The sequence below is a fragment of the Acartia tonsa genome, chromosome 2 (genome assembly GCF_053477335.1).
Source record: "Acartia tonsa isolate MP-2025a chromosome 2, ASM5347733v1, whole genome shotgun sequence".
NCBI classification, from domain to species: Eukaryota; Metazoa; Arthropoda; class Copepoda; order Calanoida; family Acartiidae; genus Acartia; species Acartia tonsa.
In genome coordinates, this window is record NC_137261.1 from 23,389,264 (window position 1) to 23,409,833 (window position 20,570).

Consider the following 20,570-nt stretch of genomic DNA (forward strand, 5'->3'; position numbering starts at 1 on the left):
AGTTTTGGTTCACCTCTTACCATTACAAGACCTCCGACACACACCTCCTGTCAGAGCACAGAGGATGTGTACACACACACTCACACTTCCCAACAACAAGTGAATACAACATCCATATATAGTTCTGGGCGAAGCTGACGAGGGCTTACTGAATTCTTTTTATTTCTGCTGGATTTAAAATTATTAAAATAAGCCAATCCTCTCGCCCAAACTTTGATGATTTTGATGGTTAAAAATTTATAATCTAAAGTGATGGTGATTTAAAAGAGAAACAGTAGTATAGTATATCTTCAAGAAATTGTTATTTTTCAACAAGAAGATATAGGTAAGAAACTTCTTTATTATTGACATTACTAAAAAGCATATTTCCGGCCAAAATTTTATTATTTTTTCTTGTATTATTTTCTTTTAAAAAAATACACACACACACACATTATATCGGTAAACCTAGCCTCAGGCGAGTAATTCTTAGACCAGTTCTTAAGACAACCACTTACACACACACACACACACACACACACATGCACAGGTACACCCACATATGTGTGTGTGTGGGTACCAACCAGACTTCCTGTAAAGTGTGGTCTTTAAGTCAATAATTCCCCCGACCCCCTTTTTCCTCTAATTAAATAAATTGATATATTATTATTTATTGAATTATAAGAATGTCATTGGGTAACTGGTAGTTTTATTCAAAAACTATTTTTTAGACCAATAAACTTTTTACTAAAAAGAGGGTTTTTCTCCTTGGAGGTTAGGTTGATTGAAAGATAAGTAGATAGTGATCCCGCAAGGCTTAGATTAAAGGATTATGAGCATAGTTTAGGCGGCTTTTCTTAAAAACATCAAAGATTCCACATTTTTTGATATTTTACAAAAATCGACAATAAAAAATTTTAACAAACTGTTTAAAAACGTGATGCAAAATTATTAGACTTTTACATACAATTTTTTTTACAAAATATGTTTCTTTTGTACAGTCTATACCTCAATGATAATAAAGTGATTATCTTCATTCGGTTGTAAGATATACAGGGATAGATTAATGTAATATAATATATTCCCGACCTCAAAAATTTGAAAGAGTAAAGAGTAAATGTTCCCTATTCTGTTATATAAAGTAGTAAGGTCTTTTTTGTTTGAATATTAAGATCTCGAAGAATACTGTTCCGAAATGGTTTGAGGGAAGCTTGAAATATATTTGTTTTGGTGTGGTTTAGGGCTATTTTCCTACTTTCCTATAGAGACTAGGGGCAAAGCAACTAGTTGTTTTATATAGTACCTTGCATATATTAAAAGGAAAATTAATTTATCTTTTATGTATCCATCCCTGAATCCGTGTTTAAGTTTAATGACCCATGCAATAATTAGTTCAAGCTTAAAGTCCCATCAATAATTATCTATAAATTCTACTTCAACCTTACGGCAATTTAAAAAAAAGGAAAAATCTAAAAGAATTAAATGCAATAAGATGACAAGACAATTTTTATTATTTTGGGTGCTAATTTTAAGATCATTTATGCTGTTAAGAACAAATATCAATACATTATTATCATTGAATTTTAACAAATATCCTACCCATTTATTTTGCTTAAAAATCAAACCTTTTTCATGTATGTTTTTTTGTTTGTTTATTGTTCTCTTAAAGAAATAACATTTTATAGAAAAAAAGACCAAAAAGAATAAAAAAAATAGCAATAGAGTTATTTTATGTATATCTATTTTTTATTTATTATACATTTAAAAAGGGTTAATAACTTTGCAGAAAGATTAAAATGTTTATTATTGTATATTTTTATATATACAACAGCAAGAAAACGCCCTGCTTTAGGATGCAAATAATTTTACATATCCGGATTTGTAAAAATATACTATTGTCCACAGTTTAATAATATAATACATCTATAATTAGTTATATCAAACATCCCTTATTTTATCTATTTCATACACATGTGGCAAAACAATTAATTCTGTATATTTAATAACACACCATAGAAGGTAAAACCTTAGAGTTGATTTACGTAAAATTTGGTATGATTTCTTTCAATTGTAGTAAGAAATTACTTTAAACGCAATTTTTAATTTATTATAATTTTAAATATTTTATTATTATCTAATCTATTGTGTTTATTCCATTGAGAGAGGGGACATTGGGGGGGTTAATTACACTAGTTGCCAAAATTTTACAATAATATTTTCTTATGCTTTGGCTCAACAACTTTGGGGGCTGTTATTGAATTTTAATTAGTTCATTAAGTTGAGTATCCAAACGTTTCGAACACTAATAGTAATACAATTACCCCATTCAATTGTATTAAGTCAAGAATAGCATGAATACAAGGATAGTACAATGACACAAAAATTCTATTTTTTTCCGAGTAAGAATTTGTAATTGCAAACTCCAAGTTTTTGTAATTTTGTGTTTTAAGAATAAAACTTATTTTCATTGCACTATCCCCGTATCCCTGATTCAAAGGCCTTGGCCTATATTTAATGCCTAGGAAGTTATTTGGATTCCCTATGACGAATATGTGGGTCTGATTCACAAAAAATATAAGATGTTATGTATTATGTTAACATAGGTAATGTTCTTAAATATTCATTACTTTAACTAATGTGAATGTTTTTTCGTTTTTTTTTTTTTACTTAATGCCGTGTTACTTATGATTATATCTTTTTAAAGGTATACTTATCTGTAAAGTAAATAAACGATATCAAATAGTAACCCCTAAAACCAACCAAATTTGAAATAATATATATTTTTTAAAGGATCGGGCCTAAGAAATGACGTGTATCAAATACGCTTCGCGTAAAAATCTATATTTAGAAATTTCCATTTAGCAAACGTATTTAGAGAAATTGCGTATTTAAATGTGTCAGTGGGGATAGGGTTAACAATTATTGATCAGTTTAATCACAACTCTTAAAGGGTTAACACATAATTGTTAAAAATTTGATATTTTGTTTAAAATTAGTAAGTTAAATAGTGAAGATTTTAAAGGTATTTTAATTTTGATATTATTATTTATTATTATTGAACTTAATTTTATCATTTCATACATTAGTAAGAAGATATATTTACACATAGGTATACCTTTCTTTCAAATAGCATCTAATACATAGGTAAATCTACTCTAGGAGATAAATTTGATTATTTTAAGTAAAATCAATGAAAAAAATTGTTCTGTATTTTCTTTCATGTGTAATTAAACTAGTTAAAGTTGTAAATCTATAAAATAGAATTTAAAATATAAATGAGTTCTAAAATAACATAAAAGTAAAAGTATAAACAAGTCTCAGATGTAAAACTCTTTTGTTTAACTGTAACTTTGTCCTATCATTCAAATATATCTGGAATTACGGTATCCTTAGTAGGTAACTATGGTGTTCTATAACTTCCGATAAAAAATTATTATTGCAAATTGCTTCATATTTGTTAAACGACACAATAGCAACATTATAAACGAATTTAATGATGTTCTATCTGAAGCTAAATATCTCGAAAATGGTTGGTATGATCAGATTCTTCTTTTCTGGAAACCCTAATAAATGCCTAGGGGTGGTTTTAGTCTATTTGCTGATACTTCTCCATCCTCATTAAAAGGATTCTTCCCTAGAAGCTTCTAGGGGCGCAACAGTTAATAAAATTGGAAGAGGGAGCAGTTAGTGCGATTACTTTTGACAATATGTTTTAATAAAGATTTTTAGCGGAATTAATGTTTTACCTCTTAGCATATCTTGAATGTATATGTTTTAATACGGTATTTAGAATATTAATATATTTCTAGTTTTCTGATATACAGACCTAAATGTTTAGTAAATAGAATTTTACATTAAGTCGGAGGGGGGCGGAGGAGGTCAGGAAAATAGCTCTATATAGTTGAAATAAAGATTTTGCTATTATATTGCATGTCAACTGAAAGTTTTTAAGATAACAGGGTAGTACTCATTTTACCTGATTATCAAAAAGATTCAATGAAAGTATCTTTATTTGCTTGTATAATAAGTTCATAGCTAATGATATAATTTTTGATTTATTGTTGTGAAAATTTATAATTTATGACATCTTATTTTAGCATAATTTTCAAAGCATTGTATAATTTTTCACATATATGTAATTTAGGCAAAGCTTGCAAAATAAAAATGGTTTTAATTATCTGTGCATATTTATTAAGAAAGACAAGACATGTGAACAACTCATATTAAAGAGAAGCTACATAAAAATTAATGAAATAGACGGTTCACACAAACGAACATTAACACATAGTTTATTATTTGATAATATTATTATACCTTTTCGTCCTAGGAATCAAATACTAACTAACCGACTTTAACTATGAAAAAGCTTTGCTTTAAAATTCAAAGTACATGATCAAAAAAACTAAATAAATGGGACAGAAAGTACTTATTTAACTGTTGAATTTTAAAACTGTAAAACAATACATTACAACAAGATTTTATCTCTATGATTGGAAGATCAGTTTCTTACCAAAATATTAAGCTATTTTATCTTGTATAAAAATCTTTGGGTTTGAATCTTATTTTTAAGCTTTAATTTTTCTTATATAACAATATTTTAATCAATTGAAAATTCAAAATTTATGTTTATTTATAATTTCTACAGCTTTATTTCTTTGTACTTAATTGTACTTGGTTCTTCAATAAAACTGTTTTTATTTTGTAAAGCTTCCCTGAAAAGAAAAACTCAAGAAAAAACAGCAAATACGATCATCTTTTACTTCAGACATAAAACCCTATTTCTTCATGTTTATAAAAGATTTACGATATCTCTTTATTCTATTATTTAAGTCGCTAAAATATATTACAATGAATGGTATGATGATTTTGATAAAGGTAACTTTTAGCGGTTCTTTTTAGGACAAGATTATGGTAAAAAAAATATTTATTTATTTTCTTATATTATATATTAAATTGTTTTTGCATTTTTATTAGCCAAAAGCCAGAAAGGGAGGGGACATTGAACTGTAAATTGTTCTTGTCTCCAAAGTTATATACAAAAATCCTTCTCTCATTGATTGTCCTAAAAGCGTTGTGGAAATTTATCAAAACATGATTTGGTGGAACAAACTAGCAGTATTAAACAATTTTAATGTACACAAGGGGTAATTTTGTTTATCATATTGAATTATCCCTTAAGATCCATGTAAAAAAACTTTAAAAGGGTTGCAAAAACAAATTTAAGGTTAATTGAATTTTCTATGAAAGCTCTGAATTTCGTGAACCTTGACTCAAAATAGTTTGAATCTCCATAATTTATTTAAATTTGATGAAAAATACATTTAAACTTTTACGATACCTCTTTTCTTTTGGGTTGAAATCACTAAAAAGTAAAATTTTATTTTTATTTTGTTGTAAAATTATAACCTTATTTGTTAAATACAAAAACCAAAAAAGATTATATTTTATCAAAAATTAGTATTAATGCAAAAAAGTGCTATCAATATATTTCATAAGCAAAGGTTTGATTTTCAAACATTAAGATTTCATTTTATTATGATTTTGTTTAACAAAATATTTTTACGATACTTGCTTTTTTGTCGGTTAAAATCTCTGTAAATGACAACTTTGACATAATGAAGTTAAACCAGATTGCATTTAAACTAAATATTATATAAGCACTCTTGGGTTTTCCTTTTTATGATTAATTATCAAGATTTGATTTATTTAAACCTGTTGTGTTGGTTTATAGTGGGCATAGTTACAGGCATTTAGGGATTAGTCACAAGTACAAAACTTAGCTTATAACAAATATTATATGTTGTACCAAATTCCTCTTTAGAATCATACTAGCCCCTGGCATCTAGGGACTGTATTCAAAAAGGTAGAGAGTGGGCAAAAATAGTCTAAAACCATCCTGGGACCAACTTTTAGCTTACCTAAAATGTAGAATCCAATCGATTTCAAAGATATTAAAATCTTAAGCCTGAGACAAAAATAATCATTACTACTTTGTTTAATAGGATTGTACAATGAAAATTATATCCCCCTCTCCCTGCACTGTGGCCATTGACATTGGACTGGAGCATATAAAGTTTAATGTCACTATTTGGGAGGCTTTTTAAATTAAATTACAAACTTGCTTATAATTATTCTTGTTTTACAGATCTTATAGGTAAAATGTATCTTATTGATGAAATAATATAATTTTGCAATGGTATTTAATAAGAAATTATATTTCTGCTTTTATTCCATCTTTTAAAAATATTTTTAAAGTTTATAAAATGAACCTTAAAATTTATTTGATAAATCATTATACCACAAATTTTCTACTTTTATCAAATTTTTTTTTATGCTTTTATGCTTGTGATTCAAATATTGTGTATGAAATATATAAATTAAACAAATTTAGAATGTATACGCTTTAAAGATTTAAAATAGCTTTGATATATCCTATAAAACCTTAAGTTCAAAATTTTGATATAGCTCTATTCAAAATGACATTTTGTTCCTTGTTGCGTAAAATTTCTTTAGGTTTTTTGTTTCCTTGTCATAAAATAGAAAAAAATCCAGTTATAAAGTTGACTTAACTATGTAACTGTTTGACAAGAAAAATAAACGTAATACTTTTTTTTTAACACACAACAGTTCTTTTTACAACACACACATACACATACACACCCACAGAGGGAACTTTAAACCAGGAAGGGGAAGGGGAAATGCGAGAAAAAAAGTGCAGTTTCATACATTTTACCTTCTTAATTTCTTACAGTTTTTCCCCCGGCCAAAGAATCCTCCTTTTTTCTGTGTACTTGTTCCTCTACAGATTATATTGTTAGCCTTCTGTGGTGTGTGTGTGTGTGTGTGTGTGTTATTCTTCAGTTCCAGTACTCTAAGTAAATAGGCCAAGGGGAAGAAAGGCTGGACTGGGAAGTAGTCATGCCTTACAAAGGGGAAGGCCTACTTAGGCAGTCATATAGGCAGGCGATATAGGGGAGGGGGGTGGTGGTGGAAGGGGGAGTTATGGGAAGAGGAACTTGGTATACCGGTAAATTTTACACACACGCACAGATACACACACATGAACACGCACGCACGCAAGCGGCTAGGCTGTTCGGCAGCGCTTACAAGAACTGGTTTGTAAGATTTTGTAGGGGTTCTTCACCACGGCCTAGAACAGCCAACCACACACACACACACAATGGCTAGCCCTGCTGTTGTTCTTCAAAGCAGCCAACCACACGCACACACACACACACACACAACTTACTCTGCAGCTAGAAGAAACTTAAAAGTAGGTTATAATACGATCACAGCTGACTGATATAAGTTATACCTATATATATAAATCTATATGTACACTTTGAAGCCTCACTCCGATGGATGCGTTTTGGTTCAGGTGGTGGCTTGTTAGTAAGATGAGGGGAGGGGGGAAGTGTATGCATTATCATGATTCAGGCAGGGAGGGGGGATGAGAATATGATATTTGTTGGAAGAGTGGGGGGGGGGCTATCATAAGAATGAAGATATGTCAGATTGGTATTTCAAAGTTTTGGTATGTTGTACAATCTACATTTAAATATGTTGCGTGTGTGTGTGTGTGTAGTAATGCAGGTATAATATTCTGGGGGGGGATTTAGGGACTTGTACTTTTTTTTTTAGGGAGGTGAAGGGATTATCTTTTCAAGGGATAAGGTTGTTATTTCATCTCCTATAGAGTTCATATGGCGATATGCATTCATTTATTAAGATATAACAAAGATTTTTATAAAATATTCTAAAAGCTCCCCATATACTTAAAGATTTATAGTTTCTGCATATGTTATTATGTTTCCTTTAGCTATGTATTAATTGCTTTACACAGTTTAAAATCAATTTTAAAAAGATTAATAAAGAAAAAAGCTGATATTCAACTTTGAAATATCTACCAAAAAATCAAAAACAAAATTAGTCTTACCAAAAGATCTTAAATTTTAAATTAAATATATTCAGGTTTTGAATTTGTAACTTACAAAAGGTAACAATTAATTTGAAAAAACAAATTGAACTTTCTTACAAATTTAAACCACAAGTAATTTTTAAATTTGATTAGAACTATTTAAAAGCTAAAATTCTTAAAAGTTAAACTTAAAGTGTAGTTAAATTTAAAGTTTTTATTTAAAACTTTTACTTGATTTTATTCTAATATATTAAATAATTTGATGTATGAGTATGTTAAGTAGCCAAAACTCATTATAAATCCTTCATTGGAAGCATCCATTTTTAAAATAAATTTCCCTGTTGAATGCTCGAGTGCCAAAAACCTATCCTAGATTATGTTATGCATGTATGTATGAGGGAGGGACCACCCAATGTGTTCATAATAGAATATTTAGCCAGAGGGTGGGGGTGGGGGGGGGGGGGGGGTGGATGCATGAATACAATTTATTTGAACCTTCTTTTTCAACAAATAATCTTGATTAATCGTGGATTTTAAGAGCCAACCCAAATAGTTTTTAAGATTTAATATAGAGTAGAGTATTAGTTTAGGTAAACCTGTAATATTCCCCTTCTGAACCTGTAAAATATTTGGTATATTTTGCTAAAATTTAATGTAAACAGATTAAAATGTTTCTTTAAGTAAACATGGAACTTAGGGCTTAAAATTCTCCCTATCAATTTTAAGCTTATTTTGTCAAATTTAATAAAAATGTTTAGATAAGAGCTATTAACTTTATAAAGTAAAATTTTTCAGCTGATTAGCCAAATCTATTGAAAATGTTTGGCATATTTTTAAAGTCAGGCCTAATGTAAAAAAACTTTTAATTTTCTATTCGCTTTTTCTGGGTTGAATCTGAACTTATTAAAAATCTTTTTCACATTTGTTTTCTTTTGGAAATACGTAGAGAGTATTTTGAATTTTTTTTTGGTTGAATTTAAGAAAAAGCTGGGAGCCGTTTAAATATCAAAACAGGCATCAAAAAACCTTGGCTATTACTTGATTTAATGGCCATTCAAAAATGGTCATTTCAGCTGGAATTACCAGCAATAAAAAGATAGTAATAAATGTTGTCCTGCACGTAGAAAAATGCCTATTATTTTTAATATGCCTTGCTGGACAAAAAAAAGTAATGGTTCTACCACATACAACATTTATACAGTCATATTTATAAATTAGTGTAGCCTGTAAAATCTTACCACTAAAAAATAACAAAAATTAGATATATCTATTTTTAAAGATAGGTCATAGTACAAAGTCGTTAGGTCTATTTAGATGTAGGTATCTCTGTTCTAGTGTAGTTACAGATATTTCCAAATAATTCTCTCTAGCATATTATTATGACTCTCATAAGCTAAACTGTTCATATATATAGAGGGAAGTTATAGCGTGGAATTTGACAATGAAATTTGTACATAACTGTTTCTTGGGAAAACGGGATACAGCCATTTTCCTTTCCTTCCTTATACACTAACAGTAACCACACACACACACACAAAGCTACTGTGTATAAGGCCGACTATGGCATGCTCTGTTAAGTTTTTTACGCTTAATAAACATACACATAGAACATATGTGTATTGTGCATGTAGATGATTTTAATAAAAAAAATCATACAAAAAGGCCCCGTAATTTAATACTTTTTTACATAAGAACAATTTTAAATTTGCTATAAAACATTCTTAATAAATCACAAAATATAATATTTTGATAATATATCAAAAGAGGATGAATATTTTCTATTTTATGATTATAATTAGGTAAAAATAAGTTACGCTGTTGATTCTAATAATTTGCTATGTTTATCTAACCACCCCCCCCCCTCTCTCCACCTATATAGATAAGTCAGGTTAAAGTTCTGGTTGTTAAACTAGGCCATTTATAATTATATTTTGGCTTTATAATTACATTAAAATAATCATAGAGTAGTTGTGCCTCTAATATACCATTTAAATACAAATTTGTAAGCTAATTAACAACATTTTATTTGAATAAGAACAATAGCGTCCATTAATATCGAATCTTTTGGGAGTTTCAAATAAAGCCTTTTTATTAATAATCTGAAAAGGATATTAAAAGATTGTTACAATTTACTTCATTAATTGTATTAATGACAGAATTACAGACCATTAGAATTGTAAAATAACTGTGCTACTGAAAAAATAAAATATAGACGAAAATCCTATGATTTAAAGTAGTAAGGTTAATTGTCCTGGGGTGTTTAAGTTTGAGATGTTTTAGGCTATTTTAAAGCCCTCCCTCGCCTAAATGATAGGGGCACAGCCACTAGTTTAAATGAAAGTAAAGAAAGTAAAGACAAGGGGGGAAGTTTAATATATATTATTTTACCACACATACTATTTTATATGGGTAAAACAGCCATTTAAATTCAAATGATTTTCTACACACAAATTTTTTTTTCATACCTATACAAATGTACAAGGTTGTGTATAAGGTTTTTTTTAAATCAAATTTCTTTATTTCAATTCAAATTAATTTTTTATTTGAAAATTTTTTATATTTTGCCGGAGTAAATTGAGCAAACTTGGTTTTAGGTTACAAACAATGGAAATGAGTATCAATGGAGAGCAAAAAAATCTTTTAAATGAACAAACCTTTTCTATATTCTTGATAGATTTCATGAATGATTGCTGAAGATTTTTATTCAATATTCCGCCGTAAAATTCAATATTTTGCATTTAAATCTTCTTGCTTCAATTCATTGAAAAATCACAACATAAACTATGAGGTTCGATCCTTCAAATATTTGTAATTTTGAAACAGTGTTAACACTTTAGGCGTTAAGAATATATTGATAAGAATGAATAATATAGCAATGCCCTTCCAATTTATATTCAAATCTCAAACCAATATTTTTTTTTATAATTTCAACTTGAAAAGTTTTAAGGATCAAACCCAAAAAAAGGGGAAAGAGAACAATAGATTTGATTCAGAAAAAGAATAATAAAAATTTCCAACCAAATAATTTCTGGATTAAATAATTCTTCAGTGTATTTGCCTTTTAAAAAAATGAACTTTGAATTCAAACTAATAATTTTGTTTCTATTTCAGATATGAAGCTTGCTCTAATCACCAGATCAACCCAAGAGGAATAAAAGAGGAACAAATAAGTATAGAGAATTACCTAAACGAACCCAGTTAAAGTTACCAACACAAAAAAGTGCCACTTAACCAAAGACCTTATAAAAAAATACACTTACAAAAATAGGTGTAAACCAAAACTTCTCAAAAAAAAAATCTCAAGACGACATTTTGTATTCTGGTGAACAGCTGATTTCCTGAATTTGCCGCCAAAATGTTGGAGACCGTTGTGCCCACTTCAACCTTTCTCAACATCAAGACTGAAACCGACACAACAACGACCACCGTGTGGGACTCTGCGGGCAATGCCTTTACTGCCAGCAGCTGCCACTTTGCCGACAGTCCCATTAAACAGGAGGTCGTTGAACCCTTTGATATTGTCAACTCACACTCAGACTTCACGGAGTTGAAGCCGATTCCCTTCGACTACAGTGCCACCAGTCTGACCGGCGCTGACCCCATCCTTAATAACAACTTTAATAACAATAACAATTCTAGCACAAGTAATAATAACAAATTGGCAGATCTTTACATCAATATAAAACCACTTAGTCCAGACTTTAACCGTGACAGTTTTCCTTTCCACGCGTCGCCGTCCGATGTAACGTCCAGCGGCTCGATGTCACCGCAGGGCATGACCAAAATCGACTTTTCCACCGACCAGAACGCGTTCGACGACCTCGGCAACATTGTCGATATGTCCGGCTCTGGCGCCGACTCAACAGTGCCGAGCCTGGAAAACGACCTGGACATTGAGGCATGGATCGAAAGCACGGCCCAGGACATCAAGCCCTTGCACCTGCTCAGCCCAAATTCGGCCGCGGCGGCCGCCGCCGCTAACGGTGACAACTCCTTCGACGTGCAATCATCCTCGGCCGACAACAACTCCATCACGAACCAGAGTTTGAGCAACACGCAACCCTACAGTATCAACTCCCTGTCCTCCCTGATCAAGGGCTCCCGCATGACCATTGTGGAGCCCCGAGAAACCTTCCAGCCCAACCTGTCGCCCATCCTGCGGGGCGCCATCACCGGTACCTACCCGCTGGGCGCCAACGGCTACCCGCAGATCAAGGTGGAGGGGGGAATGTCAGACATGCTGAAGGATTTCTACCCCGACCAGATGCCCCACTCCACCTCTAGCCAACACTCACATCCACGATTGTCCGGTCATGGAATTCTCACCAAACCAAAGGCACCTAAAGCAAGACAGGTGAGCGACATTTTTCCTTTTTTGTTTTACAGATTTTCAAAGTGTGTTCTTAAAAACTTAGCCGTAGAGTTCAAGATTCTGTTTTTCTTTACATTTGAAATTTTAAAAAATCCAAGTATTCTATGAAAAAAAGCAGTTATGTTAAAAAACTCAGAAAGTTTGCTTATTTATTTAAATACTTGAGAGTTAATAGGGGTAAATCACCTTATATGTAAAAGTTTGTGTTTAAACATGTGTACATATGTGTAGTGTGTACATATTTATCTTTACCACACACTGCCCTGCACAGCCATAGGTATAGGACACTGGAAAAAATACTGTTTTCAAATTTTACATTAAAGTTTCTTTTGAATAATGTATTTCTATCTTAATATCTAGCGGCTACATCCCTAGAGGCCTATAGGGGCATGCAAATTGTTTTATGTAAAGATCAGATGTTTACCAAAAAAATATTTTTTCGCTTCTAGATGGGATAGTTGAGGTTTATGTTTTTTTTAAAATTTCTTTTGGGAGGGTGGTGATACCCTCTCCCAAAATTGCTATAAACACTGTAAAGACACTGTAAAAGAGAACCATATCGGTTCAACAGACATCCTTTACTTTATTATAAGGATACACAATTAATGTTTTGAGATACTACAAAGTTGGAAATTTAGAGGCATAATGGTTTTTCTTTGAATGCCAAATCCCTGTCTCTGTTCTGATAATGGTTTACCATTTAAACCAAATATGGAATAGGAAATCATGGTTTCATGCCAATACATTCTAAACCGTTTAAAAATAATTTTATTCCTTAAAAATGTAAAAATATTTTTCTTTTCATATTTGTGAAAATAAAAAATGAAAACAATCATAAACATTTCAGATATTTGTGGCATTTAAAAAGAAATTTTATTTTGTTCAGGGATACAGGTTTAGGGCAATTGAAGATATTTTTTTCTCTCCAAAAAGTACTATATTTTTGTATGAGTACAAACCTGCCCCCCCCCCCCCCTTTATTGTGATAAAAATTAAAAATAATAATTGGGCAGTTTTTCGTTAAGTGAGGGGGGTTCAGTACTCAATAAGCACTTTGAGGTAAACCTCCAAAAGTTGGGTAAAAAATAAATTTTTCCCCTATTATTCTATCCTGGTATTCCTGACCAAACCTTAATGTATGAAAAGAGAGGCCACACCCATATATAATATTATTCTACATGAACTCACAGGTTCTCTAAACAAACACACACACATTTTTCTTATAACGGGAAACATGAATATTCATTCTAAGTTTTCATATAAAGAAAATTTAAGGCTCATGAAATACAAATAAGGATTCCTTTTTTTTCACTTGTGAAGGGACTTTCTTTTCACTTTTTGTTTGTTTCCAGTTTATTGGCTTGTTTTTATTCAAAAGGGTTAAAATAATGGCCGATGAATTGATGTACAATTACATCCCCAATAATGATACAAAAAAATTATCCCTTCTTTATATTACAATAAGTAGTTGATACGTTTAAACACTTAACCAATCAAATTCAATATAAGTCCCCAAAGTTGTTATGCCAATGAATAAAAAACGTTAATATAAAACTTTAGGGACTAGTGTAATAAACATCTCAATGTCCCCTCGATCCCTCCCTCCCTGCCTATATTTATTAAGTCAGTAAAATTTTTGAAAAAAAATAGTAAGTTAATGAAGTTTTGTTTTCAGAGGTCAGTGTTGGGTAGTACAGGGTCAACAGCGAGCAATGGGTCAAACAATGGAGGTGTCGGGCAGGATGGCAAGAAGATGATGCACCACTGCCATATTTGCAGCAGAGGATTCCTTAACAAGTCCAATATTAAGGTATGTTTAATTAATAAGATATAATCCTTTTGTAATAGAAATTTATTGGTAAAAATATTTGTACGTACAACTTAATCAAGATAAGATAAAATACCTCAAAGTTTTTTAAGCCAACGAATAAGAAATTGCGCTTATAACCTTTAGGGACCAGTATAATTGACAGTCTAATTTTATCTCCATACTTGAATTTCTTGATAATTGGAAATTTTTATTTCAGTGTGTCGCTTCTTGAATTTAATTTTAATTTAAAATTTAACTACTAATTAACTTTGAAAATCTAATTTTGTGTTTTAATTTTCAGGTTCATTTGCGAACACACACCGGGGAGAAACCATTCGGATGTGAGCACTGCAGCAAAGCATTCAGGCAAAAAGCTCACCTCATCAAGCACATGTCAATACATAAAAGAATCTCCAGGGATTAGGCGCACCCAAACAACCAAGCGCACGCGCGCCCTACTCCCGCCAGAATTCAATTAAATACAAAAATATACATACATTATTTTTTTTCTAATTATGAATGAAAACAACAACAATGTCAATTTATTGTCAGCAGTCTTCCCCCACACAAAAAGTTGCAAACACACACATATAGTGTACAATTATACACGTTGTGTACATTTTGTGCACAAATATTGTGTGCACTTGTGTGTGTGTATAGTTATATGTTGTTATGTTGTTATAATTTGTTCTTCCAATCTAGTGCATGTGCACATATTTATGCACATTATAATTGTGCACAAATATTAGTGTACATGATTAGTGTGATGTACACAACTGTGCACAAAAACTTTAATGTAATTTAGAAGATATTAAAACCAGTTATATAAAAAAAACACCTATCATTAAAAAAGAATTTATAGACATTTAAGTAAAATAGAATAAAATGTGCATATTTTAATTTTCTGTATGTAAAAATGTTTAATCTATCATTAAACTATCCAAGTCAATGTATTAAAGAGTCAAGTAAAAGAAAAACTTTTTTTTTAATGTAAAGGATAAAATAATTTATGAATTAACCAATTTAAAAAAAGCCCACAGCTACTATATAATTGAGCCTATACAAACATACATACACACCCCACGACTGGGAACTCCAAATTGTGATGAAAGTGATATTTTTACATAAAAGTATTTTTTTCTGATTATGATAATATGTAATTTTTTATATACAATAATCATTTTAGTTGTAACGAATATTTTTATTTAATATCTGAATCTCATTATAGTCTAATTGTCGAATCTCGTATCTCGGCCAGCTAAAAATTAACAAAATATTGACATAAAAGCTATTGTAAGTGCTGTAACTTATAGTTTAAGTTAAAGTACTTTCAGTTGCAAATATATTAGTATTTTCTTAATTTTATCAAAAAACAAACATTTGAGTTTTGATAAAAATTCCATTTTTTTCTAAAGTCAATAATGTTTACCAGATTTCATTCAAATGATGTTTTTATGAAGCATTTACATGAAATTGCAGCTGCGCCACTGCGCATTTAATTGTCTTCCAGAAACAAAATAAATTTATGCGTAATTTTTATTATAATAAATAAGTTAAATAGAAAATTTTTGCTTGGAACTAAAGAGTGCGAAACTACAGAGTTTTTTTTACAATTTTTTTTGCAATTATAAATTTACAATAATAATAATAGTATTTAATTTATTTTTATTATACTCCTATTTCTGTAAGTTAACCTCTTTCAGTTGTAACTATAATCATCTCAATAATGTAACTCACTGCCGCCTTTAGGATAGATTGGCTTTGACATTTTTATTGAAAAGCTGAACTCTAAACTCAATTTTAAGTTACCAATTTTACAATTTAGCTGTATTTTTCTCATTAAAGTAATTATTTTTTGGAGTTAATTATACTTAAACTTTCAGTAATTTTATGTTTGTTGTAGAATTTTTTAAAAAGGTTGATTTGACTATGCAATTTATTTAAACCAAAAAAAACTATATCCATGCTCATTCTATACATTATCAGGCCTATCCTATGTATTTTTTTTATATTTTATAGTTGCAATAGTAAAGATAAATTTATATTAACTGTCTTTAATGTTTGTTTAATTTAAGAAAAAAAAATTTTAGAAGAAATACTAATTCTAAATTTAGATTTTTTGCAGTTTAGTCTGTTAAGTTTTATTTCATTTATATAGAGCTAGAAATATATATTTACTTTATAGGCATCTCAGTTTAATAAACGTTGGCATATATATGAAAATTATTATACCCCAGTTTGAATAAAGCATCATTTTAAGATAATTTTTGTGTTACTCATATGCTTTAAAGTGCTCTATTTATATTAACTTAGAGATATTATTAGAAAAATCCTGGCTAACCATATTATATCTACCTTAGCTGGCAGCTATGATATGAAAACTACCAGGTAGAAACTTATTACTGTGCTTCCATTCATTTCATGATAATAAGAAATATTTACACCATAATTCACAGGAGAAGATATAAACAATATCAAAATTATACAAAAATTTATGTAAAAAAATCCTCTAAAAATGTCTATATTTTGGTAGAATTGTCGTATCATCCTTGTGCCGAGTGTAAACCACCCATGTAAATCTGAATTTCACTGTTATTTGTGAGAAATATATAATGTTAAACTATAATTTCGATTTTTTCTATTATTTAATACAAACTTCAGTGATGCTACTCTAGAAAAATTACTTTGGTTTTTCAAAATGATATTGAAAATGATCTCTGTCTGTCGGTCAGAAGGATCTCGCTAACCGCTGAACCGATTGGGTTCTTCTTTACAGGGAACTTCTCATAGGTCCTGGGAAGGTTTATATCTATTTTGGGGTACGGTACAACTCCCCCCCCCATCCCAAGAGAAATCGTCATAAATAAAAAAAATATAAAGCGCAGCCTAACGAATACTTTTTGGTAAACAGCTGATCTTAACATGGATTTAAAAGGAAACATTTTACGTGCCACTAGAGAGCACGCTAAAAATATCTTAATGCCAATTACCCTTACATATATAACGACAGAAAAAGTCATCTTTCTTTAATTTTTATTTTACTTGTTTTAAAGTAACAATATAAAATATGAATAGTATTCACCTTCCCCCATTGTTGAATATTCGAATTCCCTTTTGGATAGGGGGCAAAGCAACAAGCTTTCTTGGACCAAGTTAAATATACAAAATTGGTTAATATTTTGGTATTTTTTTATGTTCCTTAATGGCAAACGGCTGAAGATAGAACCTAAGTTAACCCATAATCATTTAGGAAAAAAATAATCTGAAATAACTAAGACTCAGTAAACGCACGCAAACATACACTCAATAACTTAAACAGATAAGCATTCAACTACTGCAGATAACGTCTAGAAATTCATTTGTAATGCTAATATTCGAAAAAATATCTGGTAAGAAATGCTAAACTTAACTAACTGACTTAAAAAATCAAACCCATAGCTTTCAGAGCCTGAGAGGTCGCAAATATATACAAACTAGAGTTGGGCTCGATATAATTATCTCGCTATTGGCTAGGTTTATTCAATGTTTTATTTACTTTCTTTTGGTTATCTGAATTCTGACTATTAACCCTTTTCTTCCATTATCTTCTCCCTGACGATTTCTTTCTTTAAACTATTTTAGGATATTAATATGTTTTATTTCAAATCATCGTCCTGAAAGGGTTAAAATGTTTAGTTAACTGTTAAATTTTAGTTCAATATCTGACCACATTACGCACGTATCGCTAGTATCAAATTATTTTAAGACAGAGTTTTCTTTTATTTACTATTTTATAAATTTAAATTTTCTGTTTTATGGATAGAAATTTAATACTTCAATATAATTTAAATAGCAACATGAAATAGAAATAATAAATTTATTCTCCATACAGTAAAATAATGGGTCTTATCGTTTTGGTCAATGAGAGTTTATTACGGATTATTGGAGCACTATGAGCTTTAAACATATATCGCTTGGAAAACTTAAGCTCATATATAGACATTTATTTCCTATATAGATCTGTCATGGATCTTAATACAGTAAAGTAGGCTGTTTTGTAAATGTTAAAATTGGAAGATTTCATTAAACAAAAGTTCCCGCAAATATAAGTATTAAATGACGAGGAAGCATTTTTTGCAAAGGGATTTCAATCCACTAAAGTGACAGATCAATTCCAATAACAGTTGCAACTATCTATCTTAAATAAACATCTAAAGTCAATACACTCGACATGACTAAGGAAAATTACACCCGTAACATTTATATTCAGGATAAAAATAATGGCTTGACAGCCGCTTTTTTATGCGACTGCGGTTTGTTAATCCTTATATAAAAGTAATAGGTCATTTGTCTGTGTGTTCAGAAGGATCTTGCTAACCGCTGTACCGATATGACTCTCCTTTATAGTACAGATTCTCGTTGGTCCTGTAAAGGTTATTAACTTATTAAGGGGGAGGGAAAAAAGATTTCGCCCCTAGAAAACATGACCTCCTAAAAACTTTTACTATTTCTTTTTAAAAATAAAATTGAAAGTGGGCGAAGGGGAGTCACCCCCCTAGAGCCCTCTAGGGGCGGAGCCACTAGTAATTAAAATAGTCGAGGTCGCAAAAAAAGTTAATAATATGTCTAAAAACTTTTTAGTTGTTTGGCTTTGTGCTTAGGATATAAAATGTTCTAAAGAGCTGCTTCTGTATTATTTAAAACATGGTGGATATTAAAGATGACAGACCATCTATACAATTAATTTAATTACACCCAGATTTACTTGACAATTTTGTTCAGTATAGCCCCCTTACATAGCTGTATGAATCTTTTAATTTATCTTATTCTTGTATATCTAATACTAAGGAAACCCTACTACATCCTAGGCTTGCTTAGCAATTATTTAAGGATGTGGCACTGTATATGTATATATGTATAATTTTTTTAGACAAATGTATACTTTAATAAACTTTCATAAGTTAAGGTAAACCAACAGATGGGAAAGGGGTTAAATAACAGAATGTCCCAACCCCGTGGACCCTTTGACGACTTTCAATTTAGTATTTGAAAATCAGCCAATAGCGTCGGTAATATTAACATACACAGCCAAGTCGCTACAAACGAGCAAAAAGCAACTTGCTGGCAGGCGAAAAAGGTCCCCGACACTGGATCCAGGTAGTTGTCTGGGTTATACATCTTTACTGTACTTAAGGTCGACCTAAAAGCACGTAAATCCTTGTCAACAGCGTGACTCTCAGTTCAACAGGGTGTGTCCAGTTAAAGTTGGTTATCTGTAATGACTTTTTATTTTAGGCCTTAATTCCCCGGCTCAGCAGCCGTAGCCACCATCAGCCACGCGGCTTTCTTTCAATTAAGGGATACACAGCATATAGGGAGTAATTAGGCTGTAAAGTATTCTGGTACCAAAAGTTTTATAAACAATTTTTCGTTTTTGAGATATTAACTGGAAACACATAAACACATACAACTTGCTAAGTTTTGAGACCTATTAATTTACCTATTTATAGCGGCTAAAGTTTAAAGGCACTGTATAATGTAATACCTTATCACTTAATTGCATGTAAGAAGGTTCTTTAAAATCAACACGTTGCCATTTTTTTGTGTGTAGCCATCTACACACGAGAAAAAAATTACATTTAAAACCTAAATCTCTGAGCCAAAAAGTGCCTTTAAAATTAAGGAAAAAGACAATACTATGCAATAAAGTAACAGGATGGCTGTATGTATTTATGTATGTTCACAAACAACTTGTTCACGGGATTTGAAAATCTTCAGGGTATATCTCATTGGTCCAGTGAAGGTTTTAGGCTATTTGAGGGAGGATACAACCCACACTTTGAGATTTTTCTTTATGAACAAAATAATAATAAGCTATAGAAATATAATTCAAAGCCTAAATCGTCAACATTTACAAAATTGGGTTAATCTGCCTTCCCCTTTTTCTAAAGTTTCACACGTTCTTGAGTAAATAGTCAGTCAGTTATTGGAGGGAACACTTATAGAGTTGCTATGCATCTAAGAAAAACGACAAAACCATTAAAAAATAAATTGCTTTTTCAATTGTGACTTTTGTTTAAAATTTTAGTGCTTGCAAACTTGCAATTATATTTGATGTCAGATAATTAATCTTTCTTTAGTAAAAATTTACAAAATACTTTCAATTGTAGCTAGCAAGCAATTTAATTGTTTTTTAGAAAACTTATCCCTATTAGAGATGGATTTGGCTGAGATAATCACGTTTTCTTTACAGATATAATGTAAACTAGCGGCGGTGGTCTGTTCTTCCCAGTTAAACCTGTAACAATTTTGATGACATTCAATTCATATGTAATATGTCGACGTTGTAGCACCTTCTTGATTGACACTAGGTCGACTAACAAAAATCTCTTTTTTTGTCGACTGTTTGAATTCACATTTTTAAATTTGCTTTTGTAAGAGCTGATTCACCTGATATTTACATTGATATTATGTCAAATATCAGAAACTTCTAAAAGAAACCTAATTTTGCC

At 30.5% G+C, this 20,570-nt stretch overlaps 1 protein-coding gene across 1 annotated transcript; it reads left to right on the top strand.

Annotated features, from left to right (window-relative positions):
* On the top strand, positions 1 to 16,705 carry LOC145306882 (uncharacterized). The gene is made up of 4 exons (XM_080149228.1): positions 1 to 325; positions 11,009 to 12,251; positions 13,945 to 14,079; positions 14,381 to 16,705. Exons 2-4 carry the CDS (start codon positions 11,253 to 11,255, stop codon positions 14,501 to 14,503), a joined length of 1,257 nt encoding a protein of 418 aa, XP_080005354.1. The 5' UTR covers positions 1 to 325; positions 11,009 to 11,252; the 3' UTR covers positions 14,504 to 16,705.
* Positions 16,706 to 20,570: the final 3,865 nt, after the last annotated feature.

Bases quoted from the DNA above. Each gene is read 5' to 3' on its own strand.
- LOC145306882 (XM_080149228.1), top strand. From the start codon at position 11,253: ATGTTGGAGACCGTTGTGCCCACTTCAACCTTTCTCAACATCAAGACT. The intron at 12,252-13,944 runs GTGAGCGACATT...TTTTGTTTTCAG, and splicing joins AGGCACCTAAAGCAAGACAG to AGGTCAGTGTTGGGTAGTAC. The intron at 14,080-14,380 runs GTATGTTTAATT...TTTAATTTTCAG, and splicing joins TTAACAAGTCCAATATTAAG to GTTCATTTGCGAACACACAC.